We start from the raw sequence: 15,107 nt of genomic DNA, 5'->3' as shown, positions 1-15,107 counted from the left end.
CTTGTCGGCTGTATGTGCTCCTGTATACACGTGTAATCGTATTACATTTAAGTGGCGCATGGCATGCGTTCAAACGGTGTGATAAAGAGTCAAATTCACGCGAGTGGTGTTCGTCGGCGGCTTATGTTACGGACATATAAGGTTGACTAACGTGCCCACTGTAACTACATGTGCTCGACGTCTGTTGCAGGCAATCGGGGTAGGGTCTGGTAAACACCATTTGCAAAGTTGGCTTTAAAAAAGTGTCAACAGCAGCACTGGAACCTGTCCTGACGTTAGAAGATCCTGCTGTTGCTGTCAGCTCGAGGGAGTGGGGGGGGGGATTGTTTACTAAAGCACCCGGGAATCGAGTTGTGCTCCACACACGCTCACACGCGTGTTACTGGATTCACATTAGCTGCCGTTTTTCTCCCCCGAGAGGGAACTCAATTGCGTCAGGAATTAAATAAAACCTAAAGAATTACAACGCACCTAAAAAGAAAGGTGTGATGCGGTAAAGGTGCAGCCCTGCAATTTGCTTTCTCACGCCACTGCGGGCAGAAGGGCCTCCAGTACGGGGAGCTCTAGGAGGTACTTTTGCCTGCTCTTCCACACTGGCCAGACGTTGTTGGAAGAGGTAAGGAGTTTCCCACATATTACCCTGCCACAAGTGACCTGCCTATCGACTAACTGTAGTTTACCCATTTACACTACTAGATAGACAGATGTTTTTCATACATTTCCCCCATTATTGCAACTGCTGTGTGCTAAGCATTACACTGCAGTAGCAACCCTGCATGCAAGTATAAACATGTATTATTGTTAAGAGGGAACCTTTAGCCTTTCCTTTAGCACAGGCTGCCTTAAGCTGTTAAATATCACGTGATAACCATGACATTTGGAGGCAATTGTGCCCCAGTGCTGTGGTATCATAGTCATGCCGTTGCTCCTTTCTCAAGCACTGGTAAAATTAGCACCGATTCTTTGAATACCCGAGTGGAGACAGCCAAAAATGTGCCAAAGGGGGCTAATGTACAGTTAAGGTTAAGCATATGTTGATTTGTCGATTATGACATTGGCATGGTGGGGGGGGGGGGCGTTTAAAATGCAGGACTCATTACCATATAATTCTAAATCATGTCCATTTGATTTTGAGATGTCACGACCCTTATTTTTCATTTTTAATCTCTCTCTCCCTAATCTCCCCCATTAACACAACTGATGTGCTTGCATGCGGGGATGGGACTCCTTTCCGGCTCGGATCCCGCTTGCTTGCCCTTGGCCAACATACATAACCTCTTGTTGTAGCAGCTCTCTCGCTGTGTTCTTCCTGGTTCAGCAGTTCTACTGCTGGATTATTTTTTCCGCCTGAGAACGACCGCTTGTGTTGCGATCGAAGCATCATGATATATTTTACGGTGTTGTTGGATCCTAGCCCATGTTCAACCCATGATGCTGAAAATTCATATTTATTATCAATGACCTCTGCGCAGATCTCAAAATGTTCATTGGGATTTTATTTTTTCAAATTAACGTTTTACTTGGTGTGTGGTTCCCAGCAGTGCCAGTTTTGGAATAATATTAAAAATAACCCGTTGAAGAGCACTGGGCTATCGGCATTAAATATCATAACAGGTGGTGCAATTGGCCACACCACCTGCATCCTCTTGGCTCGGTGCCTGCAGGAGAGTGGCTGTCCAAAGTCAAGTCGAAGCCGATGGACCGTGACCTCAACATCCGTGCATCTTGCACTAAGCACGAAGAGGCATGACTGTTTTTTACAATGTGAAATATTTGACTCGTAGGCATGAGCATTTTTGCTGCGATTGGAATCCTGCCCACGTTTATGCATCATTTCTTTCTTTTCTGATTGTTGAAATGTATTATGTTAACACAACACTATTTGCAATTCTCCGTTTTTACATCTTGACTTAAAGCTTTCGTGACTGCAGGAATTCATATTCAAATGGTATGGATTTTCAACTTATATAAAGTGTGAAATAGGATATTCTTTGGGTCTTTTGCTAAAGTTACGTACATAGGTTTTTTTACCTATCTACGTGACTTTACCGAAAGACCCAAAGACTATCCTATTTTACACTTTATATAAATTGAAAATCGATACCATTTGAATTTTCAAATCATGTTGTATTAACACCATCGTTAGTATTAAAGATTGTAATGTTCCGAGTGCGCTCTATACGCGAAATTTTCTCATAAGAAATTAAAACCTTCCACAGGGGAAATCTTAGGTTTGAAAATTAGCAGACGCAAGGGTAGTTTTAACCAGACGACATTTTCTGCAGTGGGAACATATATCTACTGTTTGGGCTAACAGCCATGGTGTTGATGCAAGAAGGCTGTAGAGTATCCAGTGTGGGCCAGAACTTGGGTAACATTCTCATTAGAATACAGTTGAATGCCCCCATTTCCAACCTGACATTTGCAGACCGATGCCAAGCACCAAACCATATGTATTACTTGGTTGAGATGTACCCTGAGCAGAACCAACGTATCCTTCCCTCTCAACCAATACAGGTCCCTGAAAAAAACACTAAAACACTTTTAACTTGTTTCTGAGATATCACTCGCTAAGTTGTTATCTGTGGCTCACGATCGAACTCTATTTTCAAGATTCATAGCGCACTGTGCGAACCACCATACCCTACTCTCACAAGTATAAACATATATATATATTCAAGAACAAGGAAGTAAAGGGAGATAAAAAAAATGATTTACTCTGTTTTTATATAAATTGGAGAAGTGGTTTTATTTACAAGAAAAGAAGTATATTTTATGTTTGAGTCTATCTAAATCTTATAAGCGAGGTTTATAAATCGGCATGCAACAATGTGTTCCTCCGTGGTGTGTCATCATTCGCGAAGAGTTGCAATTTAATTGAGGAACGGAATATTTATTTACAATTGTTCTCCAGAGGAGGACATTGTGTGCTGGGGTCATGGTCCAGTTTTGAAACATTATCTACAAATTAAGCGTTGGAAATATTCATCGCAATCATGGCATCCGACGGCAAAACTTGGCAGGGCCCTCTTTGAAAGAGTCACGAGACACAAGCTTTTCGGGGTAAACAAGAAAAATTCTGATAAACTAAAATCGTCATAATATAAACTAAATACTCGTAGTGAAAAATAACATTACTATGACAACTAATCATTAGTCCTGTGCTTCTATGTGTATTGCCCACTTAGTGGGGAGCGGTAGTGTAGCGGTTAGCACGCTGCGCTACGAACCTGGCGACCCGAGTTCGATTCCTGCTCATGGCCAAAATCAGTGACATTTATCTGAACTGGTCCTGGGCCTCTCCTAGGTCGACTCAGCCTCAAATGAATACCTGGTGCTGTGTGTAAACATCACCACTGGGGAGACAAAGGCGGCTGGGCGTGGTGCTGACCACCCCACCCCCTCGTGTGCCGTTCTTGCCTTCATAGGTGCTCGCTAGCAGCACTTGCTCCAACAGTCTGTTACAGGCTGTTCAATGGCTGGATGAAGACCCCATGCCGTACAAGTAATGAGGGTTGTTTGACCATACTTCACCAAGCTGGTCAATGAGGATTGGTGAAGGTAGGGGGCAGAGCAGAGCAACAAGACATGTGTCCATACTCTTTTCCTTCTGTTGCCCACAACACCTCTATACCTGTATGTGTGGTGGTCATCCACTCACTGTCCAGACTCAACTCTGCTCAGCTTTCAAAGTCGGTGCTTTTCTTACATGCAAAGTGCGTGCAAATGTTTAACAAATAAACCATAATTGCTGTTGGATTTTGGTCACCTGATATAGCATGGTGAATCGTTTTGTTGACCAACTACACATGTAATCTACTTGCTTTGCCATTCCTCATTAGCAAAGCTGCATAAGCTGAATGGGAATTTCGGTAATGTTTTAATTTATCCAAATTTCGTTCCATTTGTGCTCGAGCTCGGATTACTTGAGCTGATGAGGTGCACATTTAGAAACATGCGTTTTTACAGTATTTGCCCACAATACATTTCCACATGATAAGCCACTTGGTTGAGCTATCATTTGTGGCCAGGTCACTTCTGAAAAAGAGCTGTATAGCTCAGTGGGTCTTACTTGGTAAAATAAAAATTGTAATTTAAATAATGTTTTGAGCTAAGCATCTCTCTTACAAGGACGACCACAGACTTAGACCGTCAACAGTGGTGGCAGTTACAGGAGATTGCAGGGAGGGAATGTGCAAACTACTGAGAAAAAACGTAAACTTATTTACACTAAACACACGCCAGCACTTACTGCAAACAGGGTAACTGATAATGCTTAAAAAATGTAAATACTGTCAAATATCATGTTACGAACGTATGTCAATGATCTGTATTATCACCATAATTGCATGAGACAATGTATATATTTCAAACTGTGTCAGAGAAAAGCAACCAACAGTGTTAATGAAGGAACCACAGAACGTAATATCACAATACTGCTGTGAGATCCCTTCAAATTGCCTTTGTTTATCCACGCACTGAGCCCACTGTTGCACTGCAGTTCAGCCAATATATTTTTAATTCTCAGAGCTAGAATTTATTCCAAATTTCATGTCTTGGGTTTTTATGGAGTCATTGCTGACGACCTGGATTCATTATGGGTGGCTGAGACCTGGATTCAAACCCAAGTACTCAGCAGGGCTGACTCATTGTCCTGAGCTATCTGGCCATGTCAAATCCTGTCATTTTGATCGTTGGATATTGGAAGCTTAGATTTGCCTGGGTTTTTGGGGCCATTGGATGCTTTGGAATTTTAAAAAGGGAAGTTATGGATTTTGAAGAATATTTACGTGGCAGATTGTAGGCTGGCCACATCATTTAGCGTGGCTTGAGGACTTCGTAACATATTGCATCCCCGTCAGGATCACTGGACGTGACATTGCAACTGTTAAAGAATAAGGGCCTTATATCAGCACATTGGCTGCTTCTCACAGGTTCAACCACTCTCAGCTGGGCAGAACAGGATGCGTGCAACTGCGTTTTGGTTTTGTTGGACACGGTTGAGGCAGCAGAATCCTACAGACCAGGTCGGTTCAGTCTCTCACTCGAATTTAGTTTTCACATTTACTAACATTTAGTGTAAAATATTTTTTAATTTTAATGACTGTTTAAATGTGTTTAAAAAGTACTGCTGTTGGCAACACGATGTTTGAATATGGTGCTTGTTCAGGATTCATCAGGTTTATTATCCCATGGTTCCAACACCAATGTGTTTCAAATCGAAGTTTGAGATTACTTTGTGTTTTTTAATTAAATGTTCATGTTAGCATGTGATGTATGATAAATTAAGCAAGGTAGTCTGCCATATGATAGTGTCATGTCACTTTGTTAAATAACCTTGTCTGTATTTTAACATCACGGGTAAGTGAATCATCTTGTTATGCCTATATCCTTATGCCGTGTAGAGAAGATTGGAACTGCTTTCTCTAAGTTCAAAGGGTTGTATCTCACTTTAATTGAAAGTCCTATTCTGTTTTGTTGTTACGTGTATAATCACTGCTTTTAGTAAAAAGAGAGACGTAGAAGCGGCAGTGTAAAAACCTTAAATTTATTCAGGAATGAGTTTCGTATGCATGTTGAACTTTTGCACTGTACGTAGCCAGCCATGCTAATCGGAGGTGCGCACTAAGGACAACAAACTAAACACAAAAAGCTGTTCTAAAGAAATTCGTTTTCAATCTCGATTTAAAAGCGCTTCCTAATATTGGAAGGATGAGTGTTCCAGATGGCCGCAGAACCGCATCTTAAAGTGTGCGATGCAGTGACCGTCTTTGTTCGATGGTAAGCCCAATTCACTGCAAGGATGACCAGAGTTTGCGTGATGGTCTATGCTTCTTAACGAGAAAAGTTTTACTTTACTAACACCTACTTTTATATTGTATTGGTGACGTATGCCATGCTTACTTTTCAAAGTCTGGTCTTGAACAATAACACAGACTGAGAGTTGATAAAAAAAAGAGTGCATTCACGCACTCTGATATGTGTGTATATTTTTTTTATGGAATAGTCAAGTCGTAGTTGTTAACATTGAAAGAAAAATTCACAAAACTCCCTGTATTTGAATAAAATGCCGATTCAGCACAAAGAATCGTTCACAATAACCTTGAAGTAGTTAATCGTTTATATTAATATTGCTCTCTTAGCTAATCATGTTTATATTTACGTGCATATTTATACATGAGATGGGTGTGCATTACAATTCACTTAGTGGAGATACATTGTGTATATTTACATGTGCCGTAATATTATATATACATCATCACACTATATTAGAACACAAGTTTTGCTGGCTGGATTTATGCCTGGAATCCTGGCTGGTGAGCAAGTTGCACGTGCATTGTGCAGACATCACGTCCCCCCCCCAACTCTCCATCCCCTCCATGGATCCCGCGCAATTGAGGCAGAGTGAAAGAGGAGATATTTGAAGAAGTGAGACAGAGGAGGAAGGAAGAGATGGAGAGGAGAGGGCAGGGGGGGGAGTGAAACGGCATTCAAGGCAGAAGAGTGCAAAATAGAAAGAGGAGAGTGAGGGCAAGTGGGAGGGAGAATTCTGAAGAGGCAACGGAGGTTTGCGATGGCAAAGGGAGAGGTGGGAATAAGGAGAGCGAGGGTGAGAGGTGAGTACGATACAGGGAGAGAGATAGGGTGAGGGAAGTGGGTGAGATACAGTGGAGCGGGAAGAGGAATATAGAGGGAGGGGAGAAGTAAAAAAAGGGGCAGGAATAGAGACACATTAACAGAGACGAAACGAGAAAATTATCTAAGAAGACAAGAGAATGGTGGAGAGGGACAGGGCTGTGTATGAATTCAAGTTTTGCTGGCTGGCTGTGAGGGACGGGCAGACGGTCACATACAAATGACATGTGGGTTTCTGTTGTAAACAAACATTTATTTTCTAAATGCTGAACATGGAAATAGTTGCATCTCGCAGTAGCAGGTCTGAGGGTGAGAGAGTCAAGTCCCTTATTTAATTCATGTCATTGTAGATGATATAAGTAACGTATGTATGTTGAACTTCTTTTGCACCGTATGCAGCCAACCGTGCTAATCGGAGGTGCACAACAAAATCTATAAGCAGACAGTTCACCTTCCCGTGTCTGTCCCTGCACATGGGAATAAAGTAGTTTTCACACATCCCATCAGTCACACGGCCTTCTGGGGGTACATCATTCTACCACCATTGGGTCAATAAAGTTTGACGGCTGATGACACTGTCGAATCTGGTCTCCAGTTTGCTTGTATTAAACCAATGCTGTTGAAATTATGCACTTTCAGAAGGCCGTGTGGCTGATGGGATTTGGGAAGGAGGGCATATTGGCTGCTGCGTATTCATTTGGTGTTTGAATTATGGTGGCCGAGATATAATAGCACATTTACTAATGTGGTGATAGCTCAAGTTGTCCTTGATGGAAATAGCTTCACCACTGTCTCTGCTCTTGGGCGTGCAGTTTAATTTCAGGAATGCAGTATCTTGACAATATTTGCACTTTTTTATATGCCTGTCTACATATCAGTGTATACCGTGTAAGTGGAAGCACTGGCAAATTATCTTACACACATTGAATTATTGGCATACTGACAGGTCTCAACCCACACCCATGCCCCTCTGCACAAAGAGTACAGTGGCTGGATACAGTGCGGGTTTTTTGTTGAAGGAAGTGGTGTGCACGTGATGTTTACAACTCCACGTTAGTCCAAGGCTGAGCGAAGTTTGGTATCTCACTCCCACAAAGCGAGAGCCACTATAAACCATGTCCGCACTTGCAGCGCCTGTCTGACGCTTACATTACTTGCCGCCGGTACACCTGTGGGAATAGTTTTTGCAGGGGACAGCCGGGAACGGACGTAGCTCAGCTCGTCATGGAACACTTTCTGAACACGGTCATCAGAAGCACCGCCGAGTTTTTTCAAAACTCTGAGGTTGAATTCATCGACGGGTACCAAGAAGGGGACAAGGCACCGACGAGTCCCGCCAGCTCCACGGACTCGCCAAAGCCTCCAGACTCGCCCCGTGCCACGCTCACTACGTGGATTCCGCTCGCCGCGTTGTTCAGCAGCAGCAGCAGCAAGAGAGATGAATTGGAGCCGATCGTGGAGGAGGAAAGCTGCGCTGGGGCAAAGGGGCACGATGGCGTTTGCACCCAGGAGCAGGCATCTCTGCAGTTAGCCCCCCGTGCCGCTGTGGTTGAACTTCAACCCGGTATCCGGCAGTATCATTATGGACCTCTCAAATATGATTATGACTCGCCTGAAGGTAAATGTGTTTTTTATGCTTTATTTTACCAGGCAAGGCCCACAGAGATGTTTAGCTATTTTTTATAAGCGACCTGGCCAATAATTATAGCTCAACGAAGAGGCTCATCGTATGGAAATGTATAGCGGCCAGATACTCTAAAACGCTTGTTTCTGAATGTGGAGGGAAAAAACGGAGGACCCGGAGATAAATTAACGCGACCACGGGGAGAACATGTAAAGTCCAAAAATACAGGTGTCAGGGTCGGGCTCGAACCTATGACCTTCTGTATATCAGGCGAGGTAGTTGACATTTCGCCCCCCACTCCCCCCAACACGAGTGGGGTTGTAAAGTTAATATTTGGTAGAATGTCAAATAGAGATCTACTCTGCTTATAAGCTGCGTATATTTCCTCAATGGGTGGGTGGACACACATGCGTGCTTTGCTTATGCATTTTAACAATTACTGAATAGGTGCTTGCACCTATCCTCGCTTGAGTTGATGTCGTGTGGAAACATGATTTGTTAAATGTCACAGGTCAGACGAGTGCGTGTAAGCTTTTCAAGTCGGATGTAATTGCAATTACATTTTCTCTTAATGCCTTTCGTCTTGACACATCTTGAGGCACATTGAAATTTGTGCTAGATTTTACCAAATCCCACCAGTCGCTGTGAACTCATCAAACTACTGTTCCAATATTTGAATGCAAGGGCTGACTGTTACGTGAACATGTATTCAGGAACTTTTGTGTATTCACTTGAAAATGACATGTTCATACAAAGTATACGAATTTGCATTTCTGAATGCGTACTGGTGTAAACCAGTTTGATAGAGACGAGATTCAAATGTTGACAAAATAGCCTAAGCATATCTTGGCCATGTGCTCATTATTGTTAGTTGACACATGAATGTTTTGGTCAAAATGTTACAACAACAAAAACATTGGCTAGCATGTAAATTGGTCCCTTATAAATGCGTACACAATATTACGTATTTATATAGTGAATTACCCCAGAAGGTCAATTGAAATGTATAAACCTATTGAATTTGTAAAAAAAATAAGTGCCATGTGTGTTATTAACACTCTTGCAAAAGTAAATAAACAAAAGTCTAACGTTTTGGGCAATGGCCTATTTAAAGAACGCCATTTGTTCAAATTTGTATCAAATACTATATCTCATGAACAAATGTATATATATTTTGTTATTTTACGTAGTTATTGAATGTGTTGAGTTAACTAACCATCGTGTGATCTCTTTTATGGTAATTCTAAAATACGTTGATAAAATTATATTCGATGTTCAGCAAAATTATCTAATGTTTTTGGGATTGCTCAGTGATAACCTAAAACTAGTCAAAATCTTAATATCCAAAATAATCAATGTTATACAAGCGTTGTCATTTGTAGTTAGTGCAATAAAAAATGTACAGCATCTGAAATTGCAGTCTAACATGGTGTGTGCATAGCACAGGATAACTTGCTGCACCTTGATATGATTAATGTTTGATGTGTTTCGTACCGTTTGCTTGTGCCGCACTGGATGAGCAAACAGCTTCGTTCACATCATTTTTAAACACCAAATTAATTGTCATATTTAATTTTTTCGGGTCTCCAAACTTCAGACGGATGCAAACAAAGGACTTAGCATAGAGCTGTTTGCTGTAAGGTAGACAAGTGTTAAATGTTTTATAACTTTCAGAATAAATAATATGACCGCAACCACAAAAATGTTCCATGATGTTAAGTATAACTTTAGGCAGGAGTGTGTCTGGCCAAGTACATGCGTCATGTTCGGTTATATATTAATTGTAATATTGATGAATAATGTATAACCTTTTGTCAATCAATTGCTTGATAAAAGCGTTGCCATACCCTGGCACGGTGTCGAGATGTTAACTACCTCGCCTGGTATGCAGGAGGTCGTGGGTCCGATCCCGACCCTGATGCCTGTATATTTGGAGTTTGCGTGTGTCTCTCCCCATTGTCGTGTGGATTTTTCTCCAGGTCCTCCAGTTTCCCCCTCCACATTTAGATTCAACATCATGCGTCTTAGAGTATTTGGCTACTATAAATTTACACATGTTCAGCCACTTTATTGGGCTATCATTTATGACCAGATCGCTTCTGAAAAAGAGCTATACAGCTCAATAGGAATTACCTGGTAAAATAAAAAAGTTGTTTTATCATAACCTACCACAATTGCAGATGTTGGTTCATATGTTACTTGGCAATGATGTTAGGAATTGAACTTGGGTAACTGGCTTCATTGTACAGTGTCCTACTAACTGAACCCCCACTCTCATGTACATATTCATTTAAAACTACAACATATGCAGACCCCAACATGGTTCACAGTGTGCACAGGTGACGTTTGTGATTTTGTGATGGTTACAGCACGTGAACTGGCTCCAACCACATCGTAAAACCAGTTAGCTTGCAACTTTATCTTGGCAATTACTGCCAGGCGTGTGCTGCAGTTTATGATGGAGAAGCAAATCACTTTGCTACCATTATTGGCATGAAATGTATGTCTGCATACAGTAGCAGCATTGTTAACATTCAATGAGCAGGATGTACTTTGCTTTCAACAGTTATCTCAGCATGTGTATATAGTAATCTAAATAGTTGTAGAAAATGTTTTTATTGAAACAGTTGTATTTTATGATTGACAAAAATCTTTATGTTTGTAATAACATGTCAGTGCAATGTCTGGTAGATTAAAGTAGTGTGCAAGGTCGAAGCAAACGAGTGATTGAGTAAGGCTGCAGTGCCCTTCATCATGCACAAATTTCCTGTTTCCTTGATATGATCGTGAGTCATGTGTTGTCACTCAACCTAATGGAGGCAGAGCCAGCGAGTCTGCAGAGCCAGCGAGTCTGCAGAGCTCGCGCATGTCATTGTCAGTCTTTTTTAACCATCCATTTCAAGTCTCCGTATGCTGATAATGCCACCCGGTAACCTGTGCTTGCAATGTATCTCACTTTCCCACCTGTTCCCCTCTGTGATAATCATTGCCTTCTTGGCTTTCCAATGAGTGGACTTTCCGGCATATGGCCAGATATGTTGATCCCTTTGAATCACCGCTCGTAATGTCTTTTGGCCAAATTAAGTGTGTGGTTGATACCCCAGCCTCCAATGTGTACAGTGATAAGTCTATGGCACGAGATTAAGTGTCTGATATGTTAGCTCGTCGGTGAAATGTCTTTACCCAGAGCTAAACCAGAATGAATGCAGCCATTGCTTTTGTCATTTAACCTCTGCTCACATCGCTATGAATTTGCAATCATGCAATGTTGCAGTTATCAATTCCCTTTGGGCGGAAAGGTAGTGCAGTGGTAACACTCGTGCCTGACAGCACCTCCGTTTAGCACGGTTCGCTGCGTAGGGGACGAAAGAAGTTCAAAATACAGCGAGAAGGGTTTTGATTGCCGACTCAGATGCTGCACTGTGGAGTTTCTATATCCGAGTTCTCTGATTTCCTCCCATGGCCAAAAGAAACATACACTGTAACTGGTATTAGCCAAACATCCAAATGCTGAAACATTACCCACAAATTACTCATTCGGGATTATATTTTGGATTACAACGATGCCCCTCGGTATATATAAATCTGGCAGGGCCCTTCTGACAAAGTTTTGAGACTCACTGCAGCTCTCCTGGGTAAACAAACACACTTTTATATTTGCAAAGGAGCTTTTATCAATCGATATAAAAGCTCTCTTGTTTAAGTATTTTTATATTCGCCTATGTTGACGTGAACTTTTCAGGCCCCTTTATCCTCTCTAGATGCCCAGCACTGATGACTTTTTTAAATGGCCTTAACACCCAGCAAGAAGACCCTGCCACTGCTGAATAATATTTACATTTTAACAGCGTGATTACATTAATGCAATTTGGCCAGCAGACAGTCCATTGGGAGTTTTGTATTTATTGTGACGCTATAAGATAATTTATACTGACTCATCGCCTCATCATTGCCCTTGTTTTACCACAACATTTGTTTGACTCAAAGCAAGCTTTAATTGCACATGGGCTGTTACACATATATTAGCCACTGTGCGTCGCTAATAAATAAACCCTCTATGCTATATTGAGCATGTAATTATTTTTTAACGCACAAAACGATTGCTCAAGATTATAGTGCTGCTGACTAAAGAACCCTGCGAAACTTTCTGCCAAATCTATCTCGCAAGAACTAAAGACTTAAGTTTCTTCTATTCAGTCTTCCACTTTTAAATAAGGTGGGTTTTATCTCCTGAATTATTAAAGTCTTTATATATGAGCTTGTTCATGTACGTTTATACCGTATTTCAAATCCAAATAAATGACAATCGCAATCTGTCAATATGCTGTTGGATGGAGGCTTCACCACGCCGTATCGGTCTTGGGGGTTGTTTGACCATACTTCACCATGCCGGTTGATGAACGTTGGTGAAAGGTGTGCTCATGACTGCTTAAGATGACACTAGCAATTGATGAGAAAATCTTTGTGGCTGAGAAAATGGAACTCAGGTTGCCAGGTTCATTGTATATTGGACTAACATCGTTTATGCTCCATTCCCCGTCTTTAACGGGTAATTTGAGATGCTTATAACTTATGCAGGCACACAGTGTTCTGCAATGCATCAGTATACATCCAAAGACAAATAAGCATTGTAAATCGTGGAATTCTGAAATAAACCACTGAGCCCGCTATTCTAATCCTGGAACAAAGAGCAGATGCATGTGGGGCACATCCCTCCCACTGTAAAATATCTAATTTTAAGCTGCTATGATTGTAGCCTTGATTGCCATTTGTCCAGTAATTGTTCTTATGCAGATATCCCCGCATCAACAATTGATTGGTCCATCTCGTATTCCCCACACTTTCCCCCTGGCAAAATAATCAAAAGATCCTGAATTCCCCATTTGTTGTTATATATATAATCCTTGTAGTACACAATGGGAGAAATTTACTGATGGAATTGATTGTGTTTGTGTATTGCGTCTGATTCAACATAATATTATATTTCCCTCCCCCCCTTATCGCTCGTCTTTTGTGGGGGTTGCAGACACAGGCCAGAAGAAGTCAGGCGAGCGAAAAGAAAGAAGAATGTCCTTCCAGAAGCCCAAAGGCACGATGGAGTACACGGTAATGAACACGTTGAATCAGATGTTAGATTCAACTTCCTCAAATTCCGCGGAAATGATAGAAGGGGGAAACAAACCAGGATGAAACCATCGTCTGCGTGTTCAACTTTGACCCGCATATCGGGTTGCATACACAAATCGATTGTGGGTTATATGAACACTTCCACTTGTCTCCAAATAAACATGCAATGTATTTTAGTTAACTGGACAATTGACTTCCGTGACATTTGTCATGCAGCACTATTCATGTACGCAAACTTTGGACCAGTTTATTCAACCTTTGGGCCTCGTCAACAGAGTTGGGGCTGTAAACAAATGCTTTTGGGTTGCCAGATGCTATTTGCAAGAGGACTTCATCTTTACAATGCAGTCCTGTTCAGCATAAACAACAATGTTGGATGATAACGTAATTTTGTACCGTTGTGGAGGATTATGGGTTATACAATAATACGGCTTCGTGTATAAATATAATAGTTTCTTTAGTCCAACAGCCTATGGGCACTCCAAAACAACATTATACAAATATTTGACCAGAAAGCCTAATTATGTTACTAACCATACGCTTCACAACAGCACGTAATGAAGTGGTGTTGTGATTCTCTGTATGACGCAGTAAGCAGTGCTGTTTTATATTGTTTTGCTATTGACATTTTGGGTAATGATGTTTTGTTCTTGTTCTGTTTTCTACTTAACTTTAATCATCTGTTGTTTGCACGCTATTGAACATACTTCAACAAACGTTCCACCAAATGGAGAAAGTGGTCTGGTAAAAAACCTTGTCTGAAAATTAGTTCTTTTTTACATTTTTTAGAAGAAAGATGCCTGCTAATTTGAAGCCTTTTTTTAAATATATAGCATTCATTACAAAAGTTATATATCAAGCCCATCTCAGGACGGGTCTTAAAGAGGTCTCCGTTCTATTTGCTTTGTGTTTCATGCCTGTTTAATTGTCTCCCCTCTGCAGGCAGGTGCCCAGGATACTCTGAACAGCATTGCTCTCAAATTCGACACCACTCCTAATGAGCTGGTACAACTCAACAAACTTTTTTCACGCATGATAGTTCCAGGACAGGTAAGCAAATCTCGCAAATCCCCTCCACACTAAGCCTTCTGAAGAGTGCACAAAACATGTCATACACATTTGTCATTTTCTGTTCGACTCCATTTTAAGATGTAAATTTCCGGCCCGTGAATCGTGTTGTATAGCAATAGTTGCCGATGCATATCATTGGAAAATAAATATCGTTTAAGATGGTCTCTCGTTTAAATTCAAATTGTGTTGCAATTCTGCTCGGAAAAGCATGTCAGTGCCGCTAGCAGAATGCGAGTTGGGGCACGCATGTGTGAGCAGCCTCCACCTGCCGTTCTGTAGGGGGGAGGCATGCCCAAACATTTGTAAACGTTATTCATGATTCTCACTGACCTATATTTAATCAATAGCATAACGTTTTTCGCCGACAGCATTTTTAATGAGCGACGGTAACCTTGAGACTTGTCTTGGCTGTAAGTAGTTGGCTAAATACGTGTATTTCTGAAAGCAACAGTGAGTTTGTTTTTCTCATTCGAACTCGTGTATGTGCCACACATGTGTTTGACATTGTAGGGATGTTTAGAAAACAATATCTTATTGATATTATCATCATGTTTTTAATAGTCTCACGCCTGAAAATATTGTTTTGTTTACGGTTGTCAGCGGAGATGGCACCAGTAGCTTACAAAGACAATGATCCCCCGTATAGCCT

General features: G+C 41.3%; 1 protein-coding gene across 9 annotated transcripts in view; it reads left to right on the top strand.

The window, feature by feature from the left end:
- LOC144717860 (oxidation resistance protein 1-like) overlaps positions 1–15,107 on the top strand; it is a 117,322-nt gene that overhangs the window by 77,201 nt on the left and 25,014 nt on the right. For 6 of the 9 annotated variants that reach the window (XM_078593583.1, XM_078593577.1, XM_078593579.1 and 3 more), the window contains 2 exons: positions 13,287–13,366; positions 14,330–14,437. In XM_078593583.1, coding sequence (XP_078449709.1) covers positions 13,287–13,366; positions 14,330–14,437 — 188 coding nt within the window. Of the gene's footprint in view, positions 1–5,057; positions 8,255–13,286; positions 13,367–14,329; positions 14,438–15,107 lie in introns of those variants that run through there. The other 3 variants (XM_078593576.1, XM_078593574.1, XM_078593575.1) reach the window with 2 other exon arrangements.

This window comes from Lampetra planeri, chromosome 4 (assembly GCF_965212315.1).
Source record: "Lampetra planeri chromosome 4, kcLamPlan1.2.h2, whole genome shotgun sequence".
NCBI lineage: Eukaryota > Metazoa > Chordata > Hyperoartia > Petromyzontiformes > Petromyzontidae > Lampetra > Lampetra planeri.
The sequence above is the reverse complement of the archived record's forward strand: the minus strand, read 5'-3'. Positions and strand labels throughout refer to the sequence as shown.